Source organism: Falco peregrinus, chromosome 2, assembly GCF_023634155.1.
Source record: "Falco peregrinus isolate bFalPer1 chromosome 2, bFalPer1.pri, whole genome shotgun sequence".
NCBI classification, from domain to species: domain Eukaryota; kingdom Metazoa; phylum Chordata; class Aves; order Falconiformes; family Falconidae; genus Falco; species Falco peregrinus.
Genome location: NC_073722.1, coordinates 108,503,415 through 108,521,957, shown reverse-complemented (window position 1 = coordinate 108,521,957; position 18,543 = coordinate 108,503,415). Strand labels below are relative to the sequence as shown.

The 18,543-nt window shown below is 44.3% G+C and overlaps 2 protein-coding genes across 7 annotated transcripts in view; one reads left to right on the top strand and one right to left on the bottom strand.

Annotated features, from left to right (window-relative positions):
• The window catches only part of SPECC1 (sperm antigen with calponin homology and coiled-coil domains 1), an 89,244-nt gene extending 86,735 nt beyond the window's left edge, over nt 1-2,509 (bottom strand). For 3 of the 6 annotated variants that reach the window (XR_008745672.1, XR_008745671.1, XM_027791148.2), the window contains exon 1: nt 1,811-1,955. The gene's annotated coding sequence lies outside the window, so the exon portion shown is untranslated. Of the gene's footprint in view, nt 1-1,810; nt 1,956-2,120 lie in introns of those variants that run through there. The other 3 variants (XM_027791145.2, XM_027791143.2, XM_055795154.1) reach the window with 2 other exon arrangements.
• An 11,322-nt stretch (nt 2,510-13,831) lies between these two features.
• TIMM22 (translocase of inner mitochondrial membrane 22) lies at nt 13,832-17,616 on the top strand. Its single transcript, XM_055795895.1, has 4 exons — nt 13,832-14,139; nt 14,614-14,810; nt 15,826-15,898; nt 17,012-17,616. The coding sequence occupies exons 1-4, from the start codon at nt 13,911-13,913 to the stop codon at nt 17,086-17,088; spliced, it is 576 nt and encodes a 191-aa protein (XP_055651870.1). The 5' UTR covers nt 13,832-13,910; the 3' UTR covers nt 17,089-17,616.
• The last annotated feature ends 927 nt before the right edge of the window (nt 17,617-18,543 follow it).

Here is an 18,543-nt window from a genome sequence, read left to right as displayed (position 1 = left end):
GGCAGACAGACGCACAGCATGTGGCTCCATGGTAATCCTGTCTGGTACATGCACACAGACTGGCTGGTTCCCTGTCCCCTCAAAACATGGAGGGATGGCATCGCAGTCGATGTGCTCGCTTGGGATTCCACCTGGTTCTATCCTCAGCTCCAGCACAGATTTATTGTACTACCTCTACCATGTAATCTTCCATTTTCCTTGTAGATTTCATACATTTTCCATGTATAAAAATGGGATCACACTTGTTCACTAAATAGCATATTTATGAAGATACACTCATTCATGTGCCTTGGAAAGGAACGCCACAGGAAAAAAAAGGAAAAATGAGATAAATCAACAGCTGTCACACAGCACACAAGTGAGCAGCCTCACAGATTGCCACATACTGGGACGTTTCCCTGACTCCTATTTTCCATCCATGACAATGCAGAGAAATAATTGAGATCTGGAAGCTATCCCTTAAGGAAATATTTATCTTCCATTAAAGTGCAGAATAGGGCACTTATATAAACATTCAGAAGTTCCCAGTTTAAGTGACAGCATTAACAGAAAGGGTTCTTTGCAAGGACAAGGATGTAATTTCAAAACGGCAGGAGAACCTAGAGGACTTCTGCATTTTAAAAATATTCATACCAAACAGGAACAGAACAGATTCAGGCACCAGTATCAAGTGTTTACAACTGTGACTTAAGCAACCACTGATAGACTGAAAGACCCACTTTGGTGGGCTACATAATGAAATTGATTTCTTTTTTAGAACTGAAGTAGAAAAGGAAGGGGTAGTGCATACATATGTACATGTTAGGATGACGTATTCTTATGCTAGTTATCTGTTAAATTGTGTAGACAATGAACACTGTTTCAGCAAACCGAATATCCTCTCTCCTGCTGAGGTTACAGGGGCAGAGAGCACTTCATAATTTAGAAAGGGTAGAAGAAGAACATGCAAAACAGTCTGTTTTAGAGGCGAGACAGAAAGGATTAGCAGGGGATGTCTAGAAGAACTTAAGCCTGTGTACAAGAGAAAGGGGTAGAAAAATCGCTGTTTTCAAACCAGTTCTACCAGTAAACCTTTACTGCCACATACACAGGACTTAATTAACAGCTCTACAACTTTACCATATAAATGCTATTATTATTACTATTGTTATTATGATCAAGCTTCACTCCACCGTACAATTTGAAGGACAACTGTTAAAGGGCTATAATTAAAGGGTCCTGCTGAGAATCTGAACAGCTCTTTGCTGTAGTGTTTTAAGAGGGTACGCGGCTGGCGTGCTCCCCGATGCTTTCACGGATCACCCTGCAGAGATGCTAGCTGTCAAACCAATTTGCTTAGCAGCTTGTTCCTTTCTGCTGTTTCTGGACTGGACTATGTGAATATGCAGTAGCAGAGGAAAACCTGCTCATGCTCCTGCTTCGTTTAACTGTTGGAGCACAACTTAAATTGCCAGAGGAGAAAGCAGAAACAGGCACAGAAACAGCTTCAGCCCTTCTCTCACTACATTATGCAGCTGACCAGAAGAAAAATTACAGTAGCCAGTTCTCACCGGCTCATGTGGTGGTATTTTGGGTTTTGTTGCTGTAATGGCTTTAGACCACCCCCAGCTCATTTTTAGCCAATTCAGAGTTGTTTGCACTGCACATGTTTTGTGTAATTTAGTTTTAGAGTGAGATACTACAAAAAAAAAAAAGTGTTGTTGAGCAAAGCAGGTCCATTCACTCTAAGAATACATTATTGATCCTAGAACCCTTCTAGAGAAAATACAGTCCCCACATTAAAAAATAAATAAAAAATTAAAATACTTACAGTAAAAGCTTGTCCTCTTTTCTGCATTAAAAAGAAAACAGTCTCCCACTAGCTCCTGACAGCATGTGCAAACCAGACTGAAAATTCAGGGCTTGAGTGCTTCCCTGAGAGGAAAACCACATTGCAGTGAGACACAGAGCTGCCTGAGAAATGATTCACATACGGAAGCAAGCTGGCTTCACCAGCGCTTTGGCATTCAGCACACACACACACACACACATATGCACACTTGCTTACTCAGGGGAATAAGAAATATTATATTTTCATCAAAGCAAGGAGGATTTATGCAAGAAAGCCATTTGTATCCCACCTCCAAAACACCGAGATGCTTCAATCCATAAGGCAGATTAGTTTCTTGCAGTACCCCATCATCCCCAACAGCAGAACTGGACACTGGGCAGAGAACTTAAACCAAAGACGAGTCTGCACAATCCAATCAAGTAAAAACATGCGGTATGTACAACGTAGGAAGGGCAAGGAGGTGGCCAAAGAAAGAAGGCATTTTTCAGAGGCAACTGCAGAAGCAGCTTTCAGAAGCTTTTTATATTCCATGCTAATAATCTCTTCCCCAGAGTGCCAGCAATCACAGCCAGGACACCTTACGACATTTCCCTTGCCTCCATCATTGCTTAAAAAAAGTGGAAAAGAGTGTGCGTGCGTGCAGGGAAGGAAGATATATCAAGACAGAGGATTTTACACAAGAAGTAACTAGAATCAGTCTCTAGTGACTTCTCTTGAGCTGCGTAAGAAGAAGTGTCAATCTGTTCTTTATTTAGAAGAACGCAAATAAGGGACAAGAGGGAGCAGTGCTCAAGAACTTTCCTCTTAAGCTTTCTGAAGAGAATCTGTATCTGAAAACAGGAAAGGTAGAGCCAGAAGTCTTTAACAGAGTTAGAGCAGGCAAAGATAGTATCAAGCTGGAGGAAACAGAGGGGATGCAAAAAGAAATCAAATCCAAATCTAAATTTCAAACACTGAAACCTAAGTTGTTTAGAACTGGGCTTTCTGTTAAACTCTGGACGGAGAGAGGGCTCTTCACTCTCTGATGCCTCTGACCCAAGACATTCAGACTATGACTACAGATCAGGAATCCTCTTCTGAACTGCCGAGAGGGATCTTTTCCCAGCAGTGTGGACCTAGTATATATGCAATGTTGATGTTGCAACAGTAGTCTCATAATAGACAGAAAGATCAGGAAGATCTACAATATGAGCCTAAAAAGAGTTGCTGCATCTGAATAGTTCAGCCTTACCACATCCTCCGGAACTCTTTACTCTAGGTGCTGAAGGGGCTTCAAGGAAGCTAACGTTATGCCAAGAGTAAATCTACATTTCAGTTCAGTATTGGCACCACTGTTATTGCAGAATAACCAAAGCTTAGGAGACAGGGTGAGTCCAAGATGAATCCTTTCTGAAGGTTATAGATTTGGGATCTAACTTTCTCATGATATTCTTAAAGAGCGAGGAACGCTCGCTTGCCTTCAGATCTTCAAACACCAGAAGAAGAAAAAGACCACACAATGACTTATTTAACATATGATAATGGCCTGTGTTTGGCAGGTCTCAAGCATACATTACCAGTTGTAAGTCCCTAAACATTCAACCAATCATGCCAGGTGCTATTCCAAGTTCACCAATGCCTACAACACCAATCCTTCTAGCCAACCTACTTTGCCATTTTTTTCAGTACCCAAGAACAGGCTGTGTAATCACAGGCGGAAGAACTTACCCATTACAGATTCATACACATTAATGTTCAGGAGTTTTTGAGATTATTCACATCTCCAATAAGATGGCAGTACTTTCTGTCATTCATATTAACAAAACTCTTGTAGGTACTGCGATCTATGTGCACTGTGTTTCTCCTCCCTGAGGAGGTGACACTACATTCAGTGATGCATGCATAGGCAATGAGGTCACTCAGGTACCCAGCGGAGGGACTGCAAGTCACTCCCTCTGCTTTGATTATGGGCCACCTTCAAAACTGAACAGATACAGCTGAAAGATACTGACTCAGACGCAAACAGCTGCACGTCCCTGGACCCTGAACTCTTAAATGGGAGGGACATCACCTTGCTGAAAAGCTTCATTGTCTGAAGAAAACACACACACTTTTTGGACTGCAGTGCACTGTCTCTTTGCCATTGGCAGTGCGTTCATATAGGGTCATCAGTGGGAGAGCAGTGTTGTCAGCTCAGCAGGTTTTCCTATCCTTCAGCCAAGAGAAATAAAGAACTGAAATGAGGGGAGTGAGGACAGGACATGCGTTACTATATTTCCTTCGCAACAGTATTTTTAGCTTTGATAAATATAACTTAACCAAAACTTAAAAATGAAAATGCTTGGACATAAGGAGACGGTCACAGCATTTACATGCTTCAGCTTTGGTAGACTGACTGGAATAGTGAAATACAATTTTCCCAAACCCAACAAGACCAGACAGTACATTTGTTTATTTAGAGGTTTTCTGGGAGCACTTACTACTATAATTATCTGATCTCTTTACTTAGACCAAAGAATTAATCAGCACAAAACCTTTAGAATTGAAAAATTGTCTTTCTGTTTAATGAACAAAGAGCCCAGAAGCAGACAGCTAAAACAAGCTGGCCACGCTCATAAAGAAAGCCTGTGGCTTGTCCAGGGCTTTAACCATAATTACTTTCACACAGCCAGGATGAGAAAACAATTTCAAGTAGTGATATAAACTTTTTAAAAAGATTCTGCCAGGTTCTCACCCAGCTGGTAAATTTGGTTGACAGACAAAATTACAGTGAGCATATTGTTTGCATGCTGTTCAATCCACTAGCTCCCACGACTCTGCAACAAGGTATGTGAGAGTAAGACCAAACCCCGCAAATCAATACACCTTTAAAACACTGCATTTGAGGAATTTAAATGTTTTTTGTGACCTGCACTGCCTGTGCAATTTTACAAGAACTAATATGGACGAGACACAACTTAATGGAATGGGCAAAGGGCAGAATTTCTAGTGGCATAGCTCATTTGAGAAGCAAATGCACAGAAAGAGTGTGGAAAACAAGGTTCACACAAGGAACCTCGTTTTGCCTTTACAGATATTTATGCTATATTTAACTGATCTTGTGCATGAAACAATCTTAATTACAAAGGAGAGAAATTCCATAAACAAGGCTATTATGTCAATAACAACGTCTTTTTAAAGTAAGTCTCTAATTCAGTTATAAAGCTTGGAACTGTCTGGAGTTATAAAACCAAAAGTAATTACAAAGGAAAGTCTGCATCAGAATGTGGGCATTAGTGGAGTCAGGCCATGGCTCTAGGACAGCATTTACTCCAACACTTTCTTCCTTTTTGTACATAACTGATACAAGCTTCTTTATTTTCTCCGTTCCCCTACAGATGTCAGGAAGTTCAAGCAGCTAGTGGACGTTTGCAGAATGAATCATGGGACACAGACACCACTTTCCATTTTGACAAAAATAACTGCTATTCAGTTAACAAGATGATGCTGATCAAACGGGAGGATATAAAGAGTGAACTCCTGCAACTGTTGCCAAAAAGGCTCTGCCAGCCCAAGAAAGCTGTATGTGCTGACTTGGAGAACTCAAATTTCCCTCCCCCCCACCCCCAATCCTGTTCCTAAGAGATTATTACACAGTTTCATGTGCCCACTCACATACCTGAGGGGCTCAGCCTGTGGAATGGCTGCCAGCTTTGACCTGCAACTAGAGAAAATATTTGTTGCTGAAAGAGAAGAGAATAATTAAAATTTGAAAAAAGGCAGATATGTTTTATGGAACATGGAGTACTATAGGAGACAAGAAAAACAGCTTCCTCCAGTGCCTATTGCCAAAATTTCAAGAGACCAGACAACAACTTTAAAATTTCCAAGGGAACAGCCACTAAGTGAAAAATAGAATTAGGAAACTGCCTGTTTCAAAAGTAAGTCTGTAAGAAGTGCCAGCATTTTTCAGCATTTCCGTCATTTCCGAGTAGAACACTTAAGAGTTAAGTCATCTATCTACAAAAAAAAAAAAGGCAACCCACAGAAAAAGGCAAAATGAGGAAGAAAATCTCTGTGGTTAAGGAATATTCATTGTATTTCACGTTTAAATAAAAATCTCTGATCACACTTGCACACACTCATCCAAAGTTTTTTTTTCTCTGTTTACAAATGTCTGCACTTTCTTACGCATCGGAGGCAGCAACAAACCAAGGATAGCTTTACTGCAGTCACCTTTCTATTCAACATGCAGCTAAACCTAAATATGCAAAAAAGTCAATACTCAGTGTTCTTCCCTAAAAAGGGAAGATAAGACTTTTCATGGTTTTTTTATTTAAATGAATTTTTTTATTTCCATGACTGAGTGAAAGACTTAGGCGAAAGGGAGTATCTCTATTCCTTATTATTCTTCACAGTTAGTTTTCTGATATATAGGTTATAACATGGCATTCATTAACAATTCATAGTGAATTACCATATTCAAGTAGCACAGCAAGTTTTTACTACCTACACAGGCAAAACACCGCACAACCCTTACTCGCTCCCTTTGCTTATAGTCCAAAAGGGATCAATGATGGAAAAGCTTGCATTTTATCGCCTAACGGGAAAGGAATTACAACAGGTACCCATTAGAAACACTAAGGAACCTTGAAAAGAAAACCATTTCATTAAATTTTTGCTGATCACTGTCAATGGAGAGCTGGGCAGGAAAATTAAGGACTGGAAAAGATGCGTGCTGGAGGCTGCCTTAGAATTCAAAAACCCCAAAGGGATGGTGGAGGAATGCCCCATTGCTTTGAACTTCTAGGTACATTTCAGGGTGATGCAGTTAAAAGACCCAAGCTGTCAGCTTTGTTTCAGAGGGCCTTGCACTAGAACTGCTGACAGCCGCTGAATAGAAGCAGAACTGCAGGGTATGCCTAGATGCACAGAGTGCATCACAGGAAGCCCAGCAGCAACAAAAACTAGGACAAATTAACAGAAAACTGATGAAGCACAAGGAGTTCAAGTCCCAGGAGACAAACAAGCCCTCCAACGTAGATCAGGATTTCAGAAAAAGCACTATTGGTAATGTTTGACTCCCCTTATAGCAATGTCTTAGAGTTTCCATCTTGTTCTTACCATCTGCATCTTTTACAGATTACTTCAACAGAATCAGCTAATCATTGCAGTAGCTTAATAACTCATCTATTTTACAGGTAGGGAAGCAAAGGCAACTAAATGCCTGACCAAGTAACATAAGCTAGTAAGAATCTACAGTGCTCACTGATTTTAGTGCCCATATAGTAAGCCAGCAGTTCTGTGAAAGACACACATACCGTATCACATAGGCACCCAGAACCAGAGCATGAAAGTTTGGTGTTGGTGACTTAATCAAATCCAGAAAAAAAAAGGAGAATCTAAATTAAAGTTTAGCAATCCCTTGCTTCCAGACAGCTGGTTTGTTCATACATTTCTTTTTGCTGTTTAAACTTCTAAATCAACTTCTCACAATTGAGAAATTTAACCATGTAACTGAAATTTGAATTATGCACAGACCAAGATCCTCCCAGTATTAACCACAGTGTTACAGAATAACTATTAAGAAACAGGCAGTGGTATAATGCAAGCAAATTCCATTTTGAGATCCAGGTTCTGCTTTCAAGATTTCTTATGAAAATTATTTCCTTGGATATCTTGGTTAGTAATCACAATTACTTCAGATTTTAAACCCTCAGTCCAAATGTGGCACACAATAGACATTATAACTAAAGTCAATTATGAGTATTATCAAGCTCAGCAAAAACGGTCTCAGTATGTGGATCATGTTGCCTACGAGGCAGGTAAGGACAAACATCAGCACTTCATCAGCATGAACTCATCGTCCAGACAGGCAGAACTCTTTCCATCACAGAGGTGCACAGCACCACTCACTGTCACGTCAGCTGTACACACACACACAGAAAGTGAATGCAAACTGCACCTCCCCTCAAGGCCCATAAGCTCAGCCTCCCAGAACAGCTCATTACACAAATGGAAGCCTCCCTTACCAAAAGGTGGAAGGCCTAAGTGCCAAAACCAGTGGGCACGGCTAATGAAGTGGGAGAGCAGCAGAAATAGGTGCTCAGCTTTCCAGGTCTTTACGAAAGCAAGTGATAATTTAAATTCTCCAGCAGATACTAGAATAGGAGTGTAATTAAGCAAGAGAACAGACTGCACGAAAATTAAGAAGTATCCTATGGAGTTTGTGACCTGTTTACCGTAAGTAAATAAATGAAAGCAAAACCACCCCCTGAGGTGACAGAGTTAGCATGAGGGACATTAGTGAACCTGTCACACGGAGAAGCACATAGAAACAACTGTCATTACAGAGCAAAAGAGGATAGGCTGGCCAAGCAACAGGGACTTGGGAAAGAAAGCAGATGCCAGAGAAGGAAAGGGGAAGATTAGGAAATCCAGGACAGCAGGGAAGTCACTCAGGGCACTGCCCAACACACACTGGCACACAGCAGCTGAAGGCCTTGAGCAAAAATGTAGCTGTTTGGGAATACGGAGAAACGAGAGGAACACACACAAGCCAGCTCAATTTTTTCTGCTCCACAGTGAATCACTCAGCAACTCTGCCTGCTCCTGTGGCAAGTGGAATACCACAATTCTGCATTCTTCGTTAGGATTAATTAGTTCACTTGTTGACAGTATCAAAAGAAAGGCTAAGCGCTGGCTCAGTCGAGGAAAGCGACATTTCCCTACTCCTGCAGGAGCCTGCTGGTGAAGGCATGCTCTCCAGGGGGAGCTGGGCCAGTCCCTGCCTGGGTTAACTGTCCTCTATCCTCTGATTTGAAGACAGACTCCAGAATCAGTCTTACTCATTTCAGTGCCATTAATATTCACTGTTATGAAAAAGAAATACGTTATTTTTTTCCTCTTCGATATTGCGTGTGATCTCATTGAAACCATGAAAACAACAGCCTAAGCATTTTGCCCTGTGTATCTCAGGGAGCTAGAAGCCTTCTACCAGCACGAAACTCTTACAGCAGTTACCATGGTGATACTGGTAATAGATACTTAAAGGCAGCTCACTCATCATCACATCTATTAGATATTAGGAGGCTTTAGTAAGAAAGCCACAAGAAGCTTGAAACCAGGGAACCTACCAGGCTTAGTGATGGTATAAGTGGACAAGAAATGTATGGAGAGGGATCTGCTTATACCAACGTTTAGCTGGACACAAAGGACTCCTGTTCAAATCTGAAATGGCACTGAAGCTCAAGAATAAGCTATTTTTAGTTAGTCATTTTAAAATTGGTTTGAAAGCCTCATTTCAATAGTAGTAGCTTTATAAATCCTTTCAGAGTAGTCATTGCCAGAAGTATAATAAAAAGCTGTGCTGCTGCTCACACCCCACCAGGCTGCTGGAAATTCCCAGGCCTGCCAACATCACCTGGAGGGGGTTCCTCCAACAGAGAAACACCAGTGGCGGCTGCAGAAAATGCTGCTCTCTGCACCCACCCCGCTGTCCTGACATCAGAGAACCATGAGCCCCATTCCTGCAATGCAGCCACAAATAGCCCTTGCCTCCCCACCTGGAGAGTTGGGCAGCCTAAGGAATAGTGTCACACTGCTTTTTAGACTTCATTATGCAGTGAGGCAACTTGAATCTGGATAAACATGAAGCTCACCAAGTTGAAGAGGTATCTTTGGTCATATAAATGTTAAATAATTTTTTTATGTTCTAGCCTGTAGTGTTCCAGTCCACTGGAATGTAACGAAGAGAATCTGCAGAATCAGATCTCTAGATATGAAGCCACGTCACCAAGTTGGCTAAGCCTATTTAACAGTCATCAAACTGAGATTTCCTTTCTCTTTTTGCTGCATATTTCCATGACAACTTCCCTCCAGTATCAGCTTCTTTATATTGGAAAGGTCTCTCAAAAGAGAATTTAGGCTTCTATAGCAACAGCTGAAATCCCTGGGAGATGATGATGTCTGAAACTTTATACAGCTCTTTTTTTAGACCATGATTTACAACACAAGTGCATTTTGAACTTCATAAGTAAAAATAAAAGTATGTGTAACATTATGGAAATTGTGAAGAGGAGTAACTTGCTGAAGTGGGACAAAAAGAAACCACCTTACTTTCAAAAAGGACATGCACTTTGAGATATAAAATGTTAAAGAGAGCAGACAGGATCACACAATCATATTCAAAACCCACATCCTGCTCCTTCTGAGTTACAGAAGAGTCACAAGGAACAAGTCTGCTGATCCTAAAAGGAGATTTTATTGAAATATCTCTCTGCAGTCTATCTTACATTGACACACAAAAATAATTAGTGTCAGGATGCCTTTTCAGTTTTAACTCCCATATACCTGCCATTCAGCCACAATCTAACCTTCTTCCAGCACTTCAGCTGTTTGCCATCGTAGTGACAGCATTTACCAACATGGAAAGCCTTGCTACCTCAAAAGAAAAAAGCAACTGCACTCTCAAACAAATAAATTGGTTAAACTCACATAAGCCAAGGGAAGTACAGAATTAAAGCAACTTTCCTTCACTAAATTTAGGTATATTTCACCAAGCATTTTACTTCTTCAATGCCCTTTAAAAAAAACAAACACAAAACAAAAATAAAACCCAAAAGACACCCACCCACCCCCCATGCACAACCTAAATGAGGAAGAAAGCATCAGACTTAATATATAGATGGGAAGACTACAGAATGGAAACAGGAGGTATTGCTGCCAGAATCGGAGCTCAGCAGGCTCCAGCACGCTTCCTTTTGTAACCACTAGAAACTTCTTTGCTACACAAGAGACAAGGTCAGCAGCGTGACCAACTGCAAAGCAGCCATACTTTCTTCTGCTTGTGGTGTGACTGAAAGCTCTTCCCTTTTTTTGTGAAAATATCCATTAATTCATCTCCTCTTCCTCTCATTCCCCTAGCTCATCATAGTTCTGCTAAAGGGAAAAAGGTGCAGACAGGTAGACATGAGTGAAAAAATGGATTTAATCTGATTATTGTTGACTTCCACCTTCAGCCACTTCCTGCCCAGTTAGATAACTTCAGAAGACACTGAATGGAAGTTTTACAAGAAGAAGTTGAATGCTATGAAATTATTATTTTTTTTTTAGATAGTAATGCCAGAAATGACAGCCAAAGCCTATTCAAAACCTGGGAGCTCTACAACTAAGACGCATATGCAAAAACAGGATTCAGACAAAATCTCATTATTTCCAAGGTTTATCTTTCTTGTCTGGAGGAGAATATTGAAGCATGGGAGAAAGTCCGAGTCACTGTAAAGGTCAGGCGAAACACAATTATTTAATATCCAGTTGTGCTGCCCTCTGCTGAAACAGACGCTGAGCATTCCATCCACTGCAGGCTGTAGAAAAACTCATGACCATCTGCACCTAACGCTGGTACCACACAGGAAAGAGGCACACTCACACTGAACAAAAACATTTCATCTGAGACTAGGCAAGGTTAAAAATAACCTCAGCTCTTATACTGGACTTAACAAGCCTAAGATGAAAGTGTTATTCCAGTGGCAGCATTCAGACAGTAAGAGCCTGGTAAAGGACCAGGATCAAAATCACTGGCTGCAAACATCTGCAATAACAAAGGTTCACAGGTTTATAAAAAAGAAACAGCAGAAAGTTTCATTTGAACAACTTATTTATCAAAGAGGTGTTGAACTTTCAAATGCTTTCGCCAAGCCTTAGTCCTCCATCCGATTTCAGTCACATGAAAAGTCTGTTCAGGCAGATGAGATTATTCAAATACTCAAGCACGTGTATTTTTTCATATGTAAAACACAGAACAGCATAAGCTGGGAAAGGAGAAAACTATTTAAATACCTAAGAGGAGAATACAACATACACATATTTATATGTGTAAATATTTATAAATAAGTCTAAGTATTTTATATAATTATATCTACAAAACGTTTATAGAATCATTATATTTACAAACAGTAACCCAGCATTTTCTCCAAAACGTGGGAACAGACAAAAGAAAGTCAAAACAACATTCCAGATATACACGTAAACTCTCAGTGCTCAGATTCCAAATCCAACCTATCTTTTCTCCCTTTATGCCTTTGGTAAATAGGCTTTGCAGTGTGACTTCAAGATCAGCCCAACTAGGTTATTTTGGATAAAGGAGAAGATTGAAATCTGAAGTTCAGTGCTCCTTAGGGAGATCAGCCTGCCAGCAACCTTCTCTACCTTGTAAAAATACTGTTTCAGTAGATTTTAACAGGATGCTTTTCACTATTTCTGACCTTAAAAAAAAAAAAAAAGAAAGAAAGAAAGAAAGAAAGGAAAGCAAATAACAAACAAAAAAACTGGAAAGGGAGCACTGGGCTGGTGGACCCTATTGGTCCTGCCAGTAGAGGGCAGTGGAAATTAAGAGGAAAGTTGTTGAAAAGGAACTTGATATAATGAAATATTTGAAGCGGTAAAACCATCAAGTTAAATCGTTATTTGAACCTAGCTATCCAGTCCTAAACGAAGACATAAGTCAAAAGTGCAAAGGATAACAAAAAGAAAGAAAATTTATTACTCTGGGATCCCTAATGAGTTGCGTTTCAGAGTGTCCAGAATGTTTCAGACTTAAATGCATTCTTTAACTGAAAACTATTTAAAAGATTTAATAATTCTTTTTATTTAGATACACTACTTTGAAGCATTCCATTGAAACTATCACAGCTATTACTCAGGGGTTTAAAAACCTGTCAGTAACTTTTGTAATTCAAATAGAAAAACATCCACAAAGTCAAGAAAGCTATTTTTAAGACATACCTATCTTCACTTGTGCTGATCTGAACACATGTTCTCATCCACAAGAACAAGAAAGTAAAACAGGCTCAGCAAAATGCAACACGAGCAAATCACGCAGAAGATTTTTAACGCGCACAGCACCTTATTTACCAAAACACCACCAAACACAACATTTCCCACCTCGCTACCTAACAGGGCAAGCTTCCAAGAGCCAAGGTTTCCATATGATTTGACATGACCTAAGTTTGCATTTTGCGATGGTGAGGCAAATCTTGATTATTCTCTAAGTCCTTTTGAGATGCCGAAGTCCTGAAGCCAAATTACCGCTTTACAGCGGAGGCTGCCGCGGTTTCCTCAGAAAGGCTACCCGCGGTGGCCCGATGCTCTGGCGTTTTCACCGAGCCTGTGGAAAACCTGGGAGAGCGGAGACACCTTTCCAGAGCTCAGGCGCGGAGCCCTCCGGCCGAGGGGCCGCCAGCCGCCTCAGCTCACCTCAGCGGGCGCTTGGCGGCTGCGGAGGGAAACCGCCGCCTGCCCGGGCTCCCGCCCGCCGGTGCAGCCGGCGGCGCCTCAGGTGAACCGCAGCGCCGAGCCCCCTCCGCGGGCCCCGGGCCCCGGCAACGGCTTCGGCGCCCACCCCGGGCTCCGCCGGGACCCGCCGCCTTCACCGGGGGGCTGCCCGCGTCCCGCCCGCCGGAGCGAATGCGCGGGAGGGGCTGCAACCGCCCGCCCCGCCGCGGGACCTGTTGCCCCCAGACAGCGGCGCCGCCAGAAGTCAGTCAGGGGGCGAACGGCGGGGGGACGGCGCGAACGCCGCGGCACCTCAGAGCTTCCCGCCCCCGCCCCGCACCTCAGCCAGGGCACGGGACACGCTCCCGCACTGCGGCACCTCAGCTCTCAGCCAGGCTGCGGCTGCCCCGGGCGAGGCCGCCGGCCTGCCCCACCGCAACCGGAGCCCGAGCCCCGCTCACCTGCTGCCGCCGCCGCCGCTCTCGAAGATGCTCCAGCAGCCGGAGCCCTCACCTCACCTGCAGCGGAGGCACCGGCCGCCAGGGGGGTGGCGCGCAGCGCGCCGGGAAATGTAGTCCCCCCGCCGCCCCGGGGACTGCCAATCCCGTGAGACGCCGTGCCCACTCCCCGCCGCGCGGAGCCTGCCGGGAGTTGTAGTTCTCTGTGAGGTGCTGCCGCGGGGCACGCCGGAATATGTAGTCGTAGCGCGGCGAAGCGCGGCGGGCGCCGCCGCTCAGTGGGACTACAGCTCCCGTGCGACCCCGCGGCTACTGGGACCCGCGTTACCGGCGCCTCGAGCGGGCCGCGCCGCGGGGCCGGCCGGGCGGCGGGTGTGTGAGGCCCAGTCATGGTGGCGGTGCCGCCGTCCTCCGCTGCGGGCGGCCCGGAGCCTCCCCCGCCGCCGCTGCAGTACAGCCTGCTGCTGCAGCACCTGGTGGGCGAGCAGCGGCGGCCCCGCGCCTGGGACCCGGCTGCCCTCGGCGGCATCCCCAGCCCGCCCAAGAGCGAGGAGCAGAAGATGGTGGAGCGGGCCATGGAGAGCTGCGCCTTCAAGGCGGCGCTGGCCTGCGTGGGAGGTGCGGCGGGGGCGGCTGAGGGAGCCGGGGGAGGCTGGAGGGTCCGGGCGCTGAGGGGAAGCGGTGGCGGGGCAGCCGGCAGTGGAGGCCGTTAGGGAGCGGGGGGGGGGGGGGGGGGGGCGCTGTCCTGTGGCGTCGGGAGAGGGGCGGATGGAGAAGCGGCTGCAGCACAGGGACCCCCGGGTTTAATTTTCCTGCCTCTGAGCCTTTCAGCGTCTGGCCCAGGTTCCAGAGCGGGATCTCTGCCTGCCTTGCAAAGGCAGAGGTGCTCCCAGCCTTTCCTCAGCACAGCACAGGCTGTCAGTGAGGATGGTGTCACCAACAGCGTCTGTGATACCAAGAGACGGACCGTCGTGCGGGCCCTTCCGTGTGGCAGCACTGACAGACAGTGGGAGCAGAGGTGTTCTGGTGGCTGTGGGGAATGTGCTGCTCAAATCCAGCCAAGGTTCATTGTATACTCTTTGTCTTTTACAGGATTTGTTCTGGGAGGTGCATTTGGTGTCTTCACAGCTGGCATTGACACTAATGTTGGGTTTGATCCCAAGGATCCCTATCGCACACCAACTGCAAAAGAGGTCCTCAAAGATATGGGGCAGCGAGGCATATCCTATGCAAAGAACTTTGCCATTGTGGGTGCCATGTTCTCCTGCACTGAATGTGTGGTAGAATCTGTGAGTAATAACTTCTTAGGCATTAAGAAATGTTTTCTTGTATACTTAATAATCTCTTTTACTAGATCCAAATAAGCACGTATATGCCCTTTATAAATGGGCAGAGGAATAGTATGTTCTGTCTCTTGGCCATCAAAGCTTTTCAGCTTTGAGACACCTGTCTTCAGACCTACTGGTTGCCAACACGATGAGCAGAGGTGTATGCAATAGCAAAGTCCTTCTTGGTTCAAGTCCTGAATGTATTGCCAAGTATAGGCATTTTTAAAACCCCAGGTACAAGTACTTGTTGCTACTTTAAAACATCAAACTGTGAGTTGCAACATGGTAATTTGAGCCTTTAAGAATTCCATAAGCAGAAAGGGATCCTTTGATGGAAGTTCTTAAATAACAGGCCTATTTTCATCTTGCCCCTACAGCAAGAAGTGACCTTGTGCAGCTTAGTAGTAAATCTACCATTCATTTTCTTAAATAGGAAAATTAGCCTGTTACGAATTTGAGTACTGCCTTTTAATTGAAAGACACTATTATTTCTTAACTCATCTAGGAGAAGAGTGTTTCTGCTTGCACAATGGAGCAGAACAAGGAGTTCTCTGCACTGGTGAAAAAACAGCGTGCTCTGGCTATAGAAATATAGTACATCTTTGTCAGCAGGGTGCTGTGAACCAGGCTTGGTGTTGCACTCATTTAGTTACAGTGCCTTTATAATCTCTGAGGTGGTGCTAGTGCACAGTGCTGTGTTTTGGGGGCTGTATGGGCTCACCTAAGAATCTTTGCTGTAACACTGCATTGCACCATATGGATTTGTCTTGCCTCTCCCGGTGACTTGTTCCTTCCTCTTCTCCTGGCCCTGCAAGTCTCATGTTTGAGAGTGCAGGGGGCCATCTGCTGAGAATAGAGGGAAAAACATCCTCAGCTGAGAAGGGGCTGGAAGATCATTCAGTCTTTTTTGGTATTAGTACAAATACTGAGTGTTTATTCTGTATTTACTTGTTGACTCTGATTTTTAATTCCATAGTATCGTGGAAAGTCAGACTGGAAGAATAGTGTTATTAGTGGCTGCATCACAGGAGGAGCAATTGGCTTCAGAGGTTGGTAGTGCCTGCTATGAGCTATTTCTGTGATAAGACTCTTAATTTGGTTACGCAGCATGTGGTGTTTTTAATGGAACACATGCTACAAATCTCTTTGCACGGGGTTATGGTGACATCAATATGAGAGTGCACTCCAGACTCGCAGAACTGTTCTTGCTATTGCTTTCCTGTCAGCTTGAAAGATATGTGTGGGTAGGAAAGGCTTGGTCATACAGGACAGTGAGATTGGAGGGAAATTAACAGAACTGACTTGAAAGAAAAATCAGGAAATGGTGTTAGCTATCCACACTCTTCTATGGTGTTATGGGGAGGGAGCCAAAAATACATACTGAGCAACTCTCTGAAACTACAGCACTTGCGTTAACAGAGCTCTACTTATATATACTATTTCACTGGCAGTAACTCTGTTAATTTACACACTGTGTAAAATGCTTTCCTCCTTCCTCATGTATCAATTCAAACAGACAATTCTATTCAGCTGTAAAAGAGCTGGAGCACTGGGATTTTAGTCCAGCAGGCATAAGTGGGGACTTTGGGAAGCCTTGAGTGCTAACGACATCTGGAGAAAGCCCCAAGTAAGAAGAGATCTGCTCTGCACATGAGAAATATCAAACTTCTTTCACTTCTTCTTAAGAAAAAAAACTGTCCACAGAGCAGAAAAGAAAAGAAAGGGCTCTTGAAAGTGCTTCTAATTGAGCTTGTCGAGTCGTGTCTGTCCTGGACCTAACCCTCTTAGAGCTTTCAAAGCAGTAGCTGCTCTTGCTATCCCTCCCTAGTCCAACAGCAAAGCATCTTGCAGTGCTCAGATCAGAGCACACTGAAGTCAGCAGTGGCCACTGGTGTTTTCTTTTCTGTCCCTTGCGGGGAGACCTAGCGATGCAGTGCCCAGCCAGTGTGCCATGCTAGTCCAGCTGTGGTACTTTTCAGTCCAGTGTGTGCCAGGTTGCCCCCATCACCCTGGGCAGTGGTAGTGCCAGTGTTCCCTGGTAGCGGACTGCCAGGTTCCTGCAGGTGTAAGCTCTTCAAGCCAGCACAGCGTATGCTAGTTACTGGGAAGAAAAATATCTTTCCTATTTTGTCTCATTCTTTCCCACTCTTATTGCATTGCAGCTGGTTTGAAGGCAGGGGTCATCGGCTGTGGTGGATTTGCCGCTTTCTCCGCTGCAATTGATTACTATCTACGGTAACAGCAGGATCCTGTGGGAGCAAGTTTCCCTTTTGTTCCAACACTGCTGCATCACAGCAGAAGAACCATCAGGCTTACCTTTCTACTGCCTTTGGAGTCCTGATCAGTGCAAGCTGGATGGTGTTGGCCACTTTTCCCGAATGACTAACAATACTCTGGCTCTGAGCCCCAGCATGCTGCTTCAGGCAGACTTGCGGGAGTATGCGAGGATGGAGCCAGGCGCAGTGAGCAGTATCTCCAGGACGGATCAGCTGACTCTCAGTTTCCAGGAAACAAGCCTGGACCTGGAGCTTTTTCGATCCTTTGTGTCTGATTTTGATTAAGTCTGTTGCTAGCATCAAAAGAGGCCAGAGGACAATCTTCAAAAAGAAACTCAGTGATTTAGGTTACCGTGTATTTGAATGTGCTGCAAGTGTTTTAACAGTTACCAGTTTGCAGCTTGCTACTCTGTTGGGGAGAGAGGTAAGACCCTGTGGAGAAATAAGTTTGTTCCAGGCTTTTCTTAAAATACCAGCTGAAGACAAACCACCATCTGTACAACTTGTCTTATTTCAAGTACAGAGATGAGAGCCAGCTTTCTATACCATGTCTTAAAGGGAAAAGCAAAAAGGAATCTTTAGCCTTAGAACCGTGTGGTTACTGGCAGATGAACAAAACAGTTTAAGGGGAAAAAAAGAGGTTGTTGCAGAAGTATAATCCTCTGTAGCCGCTTGGCTAGCCTGATTTAACCTCTCTGTGGGAGTACCAATAATCTTGCTACTGCTTTAACTGCCACAGGCTCACACTATTAGTTCCAGCAGTTTGATAGTGAGACTAGAAAGCAGAGTCGTAAGAGTAAAACACTGTTAAGACAACTGGGCTTCGCTTAGCACAGTCTGTTTCCCATCACGTCCCTGTACCACCTTTGAGCACCCCAGTGCTACACTGGGGGACATGAAGTGTTTTTTCTGCATTAACTTTGGTACTGAAGTCAAAACATCTGTTCATTAGCTCAAGGAGTTGCTCCCTTTTTGATTTGCATTAAAATTAGCCCTCTCGCATTTCTAACCAAGCTCTGTTCTCAGACCTCAGGGGGTAAGTTTTCTACTCAGGATAGTTTAGGCTGATTGTAACTTTCATTGAGCCACTTCATAAGGGCAAACACCCACCCTCATCTTTCTGAGGCAGTGGGATTTCTGGTTCAGTGCAGACACCTGATAGGGGTTCTCTCACCCACTTCCTCTCCTTTGCATCCACAGTTTGACATCCCAGAATGGTGACAGACCTTGCTTACCTGGAAGAGCAACACTAGCAGGGTGGTTTGGCTGGTACAGTGGTCAGCGGTCAGTTCGGAGGCATATCGTCTCCCGTTCCCACATGGGAAGAAGTGGGGAGACAGCACCATGTGATCTATCAGATGAGGTTTCCAGATCGCCTGATGTCCCTTGCTGTGCCTGTTCAGTATCCTCAGGCCAGA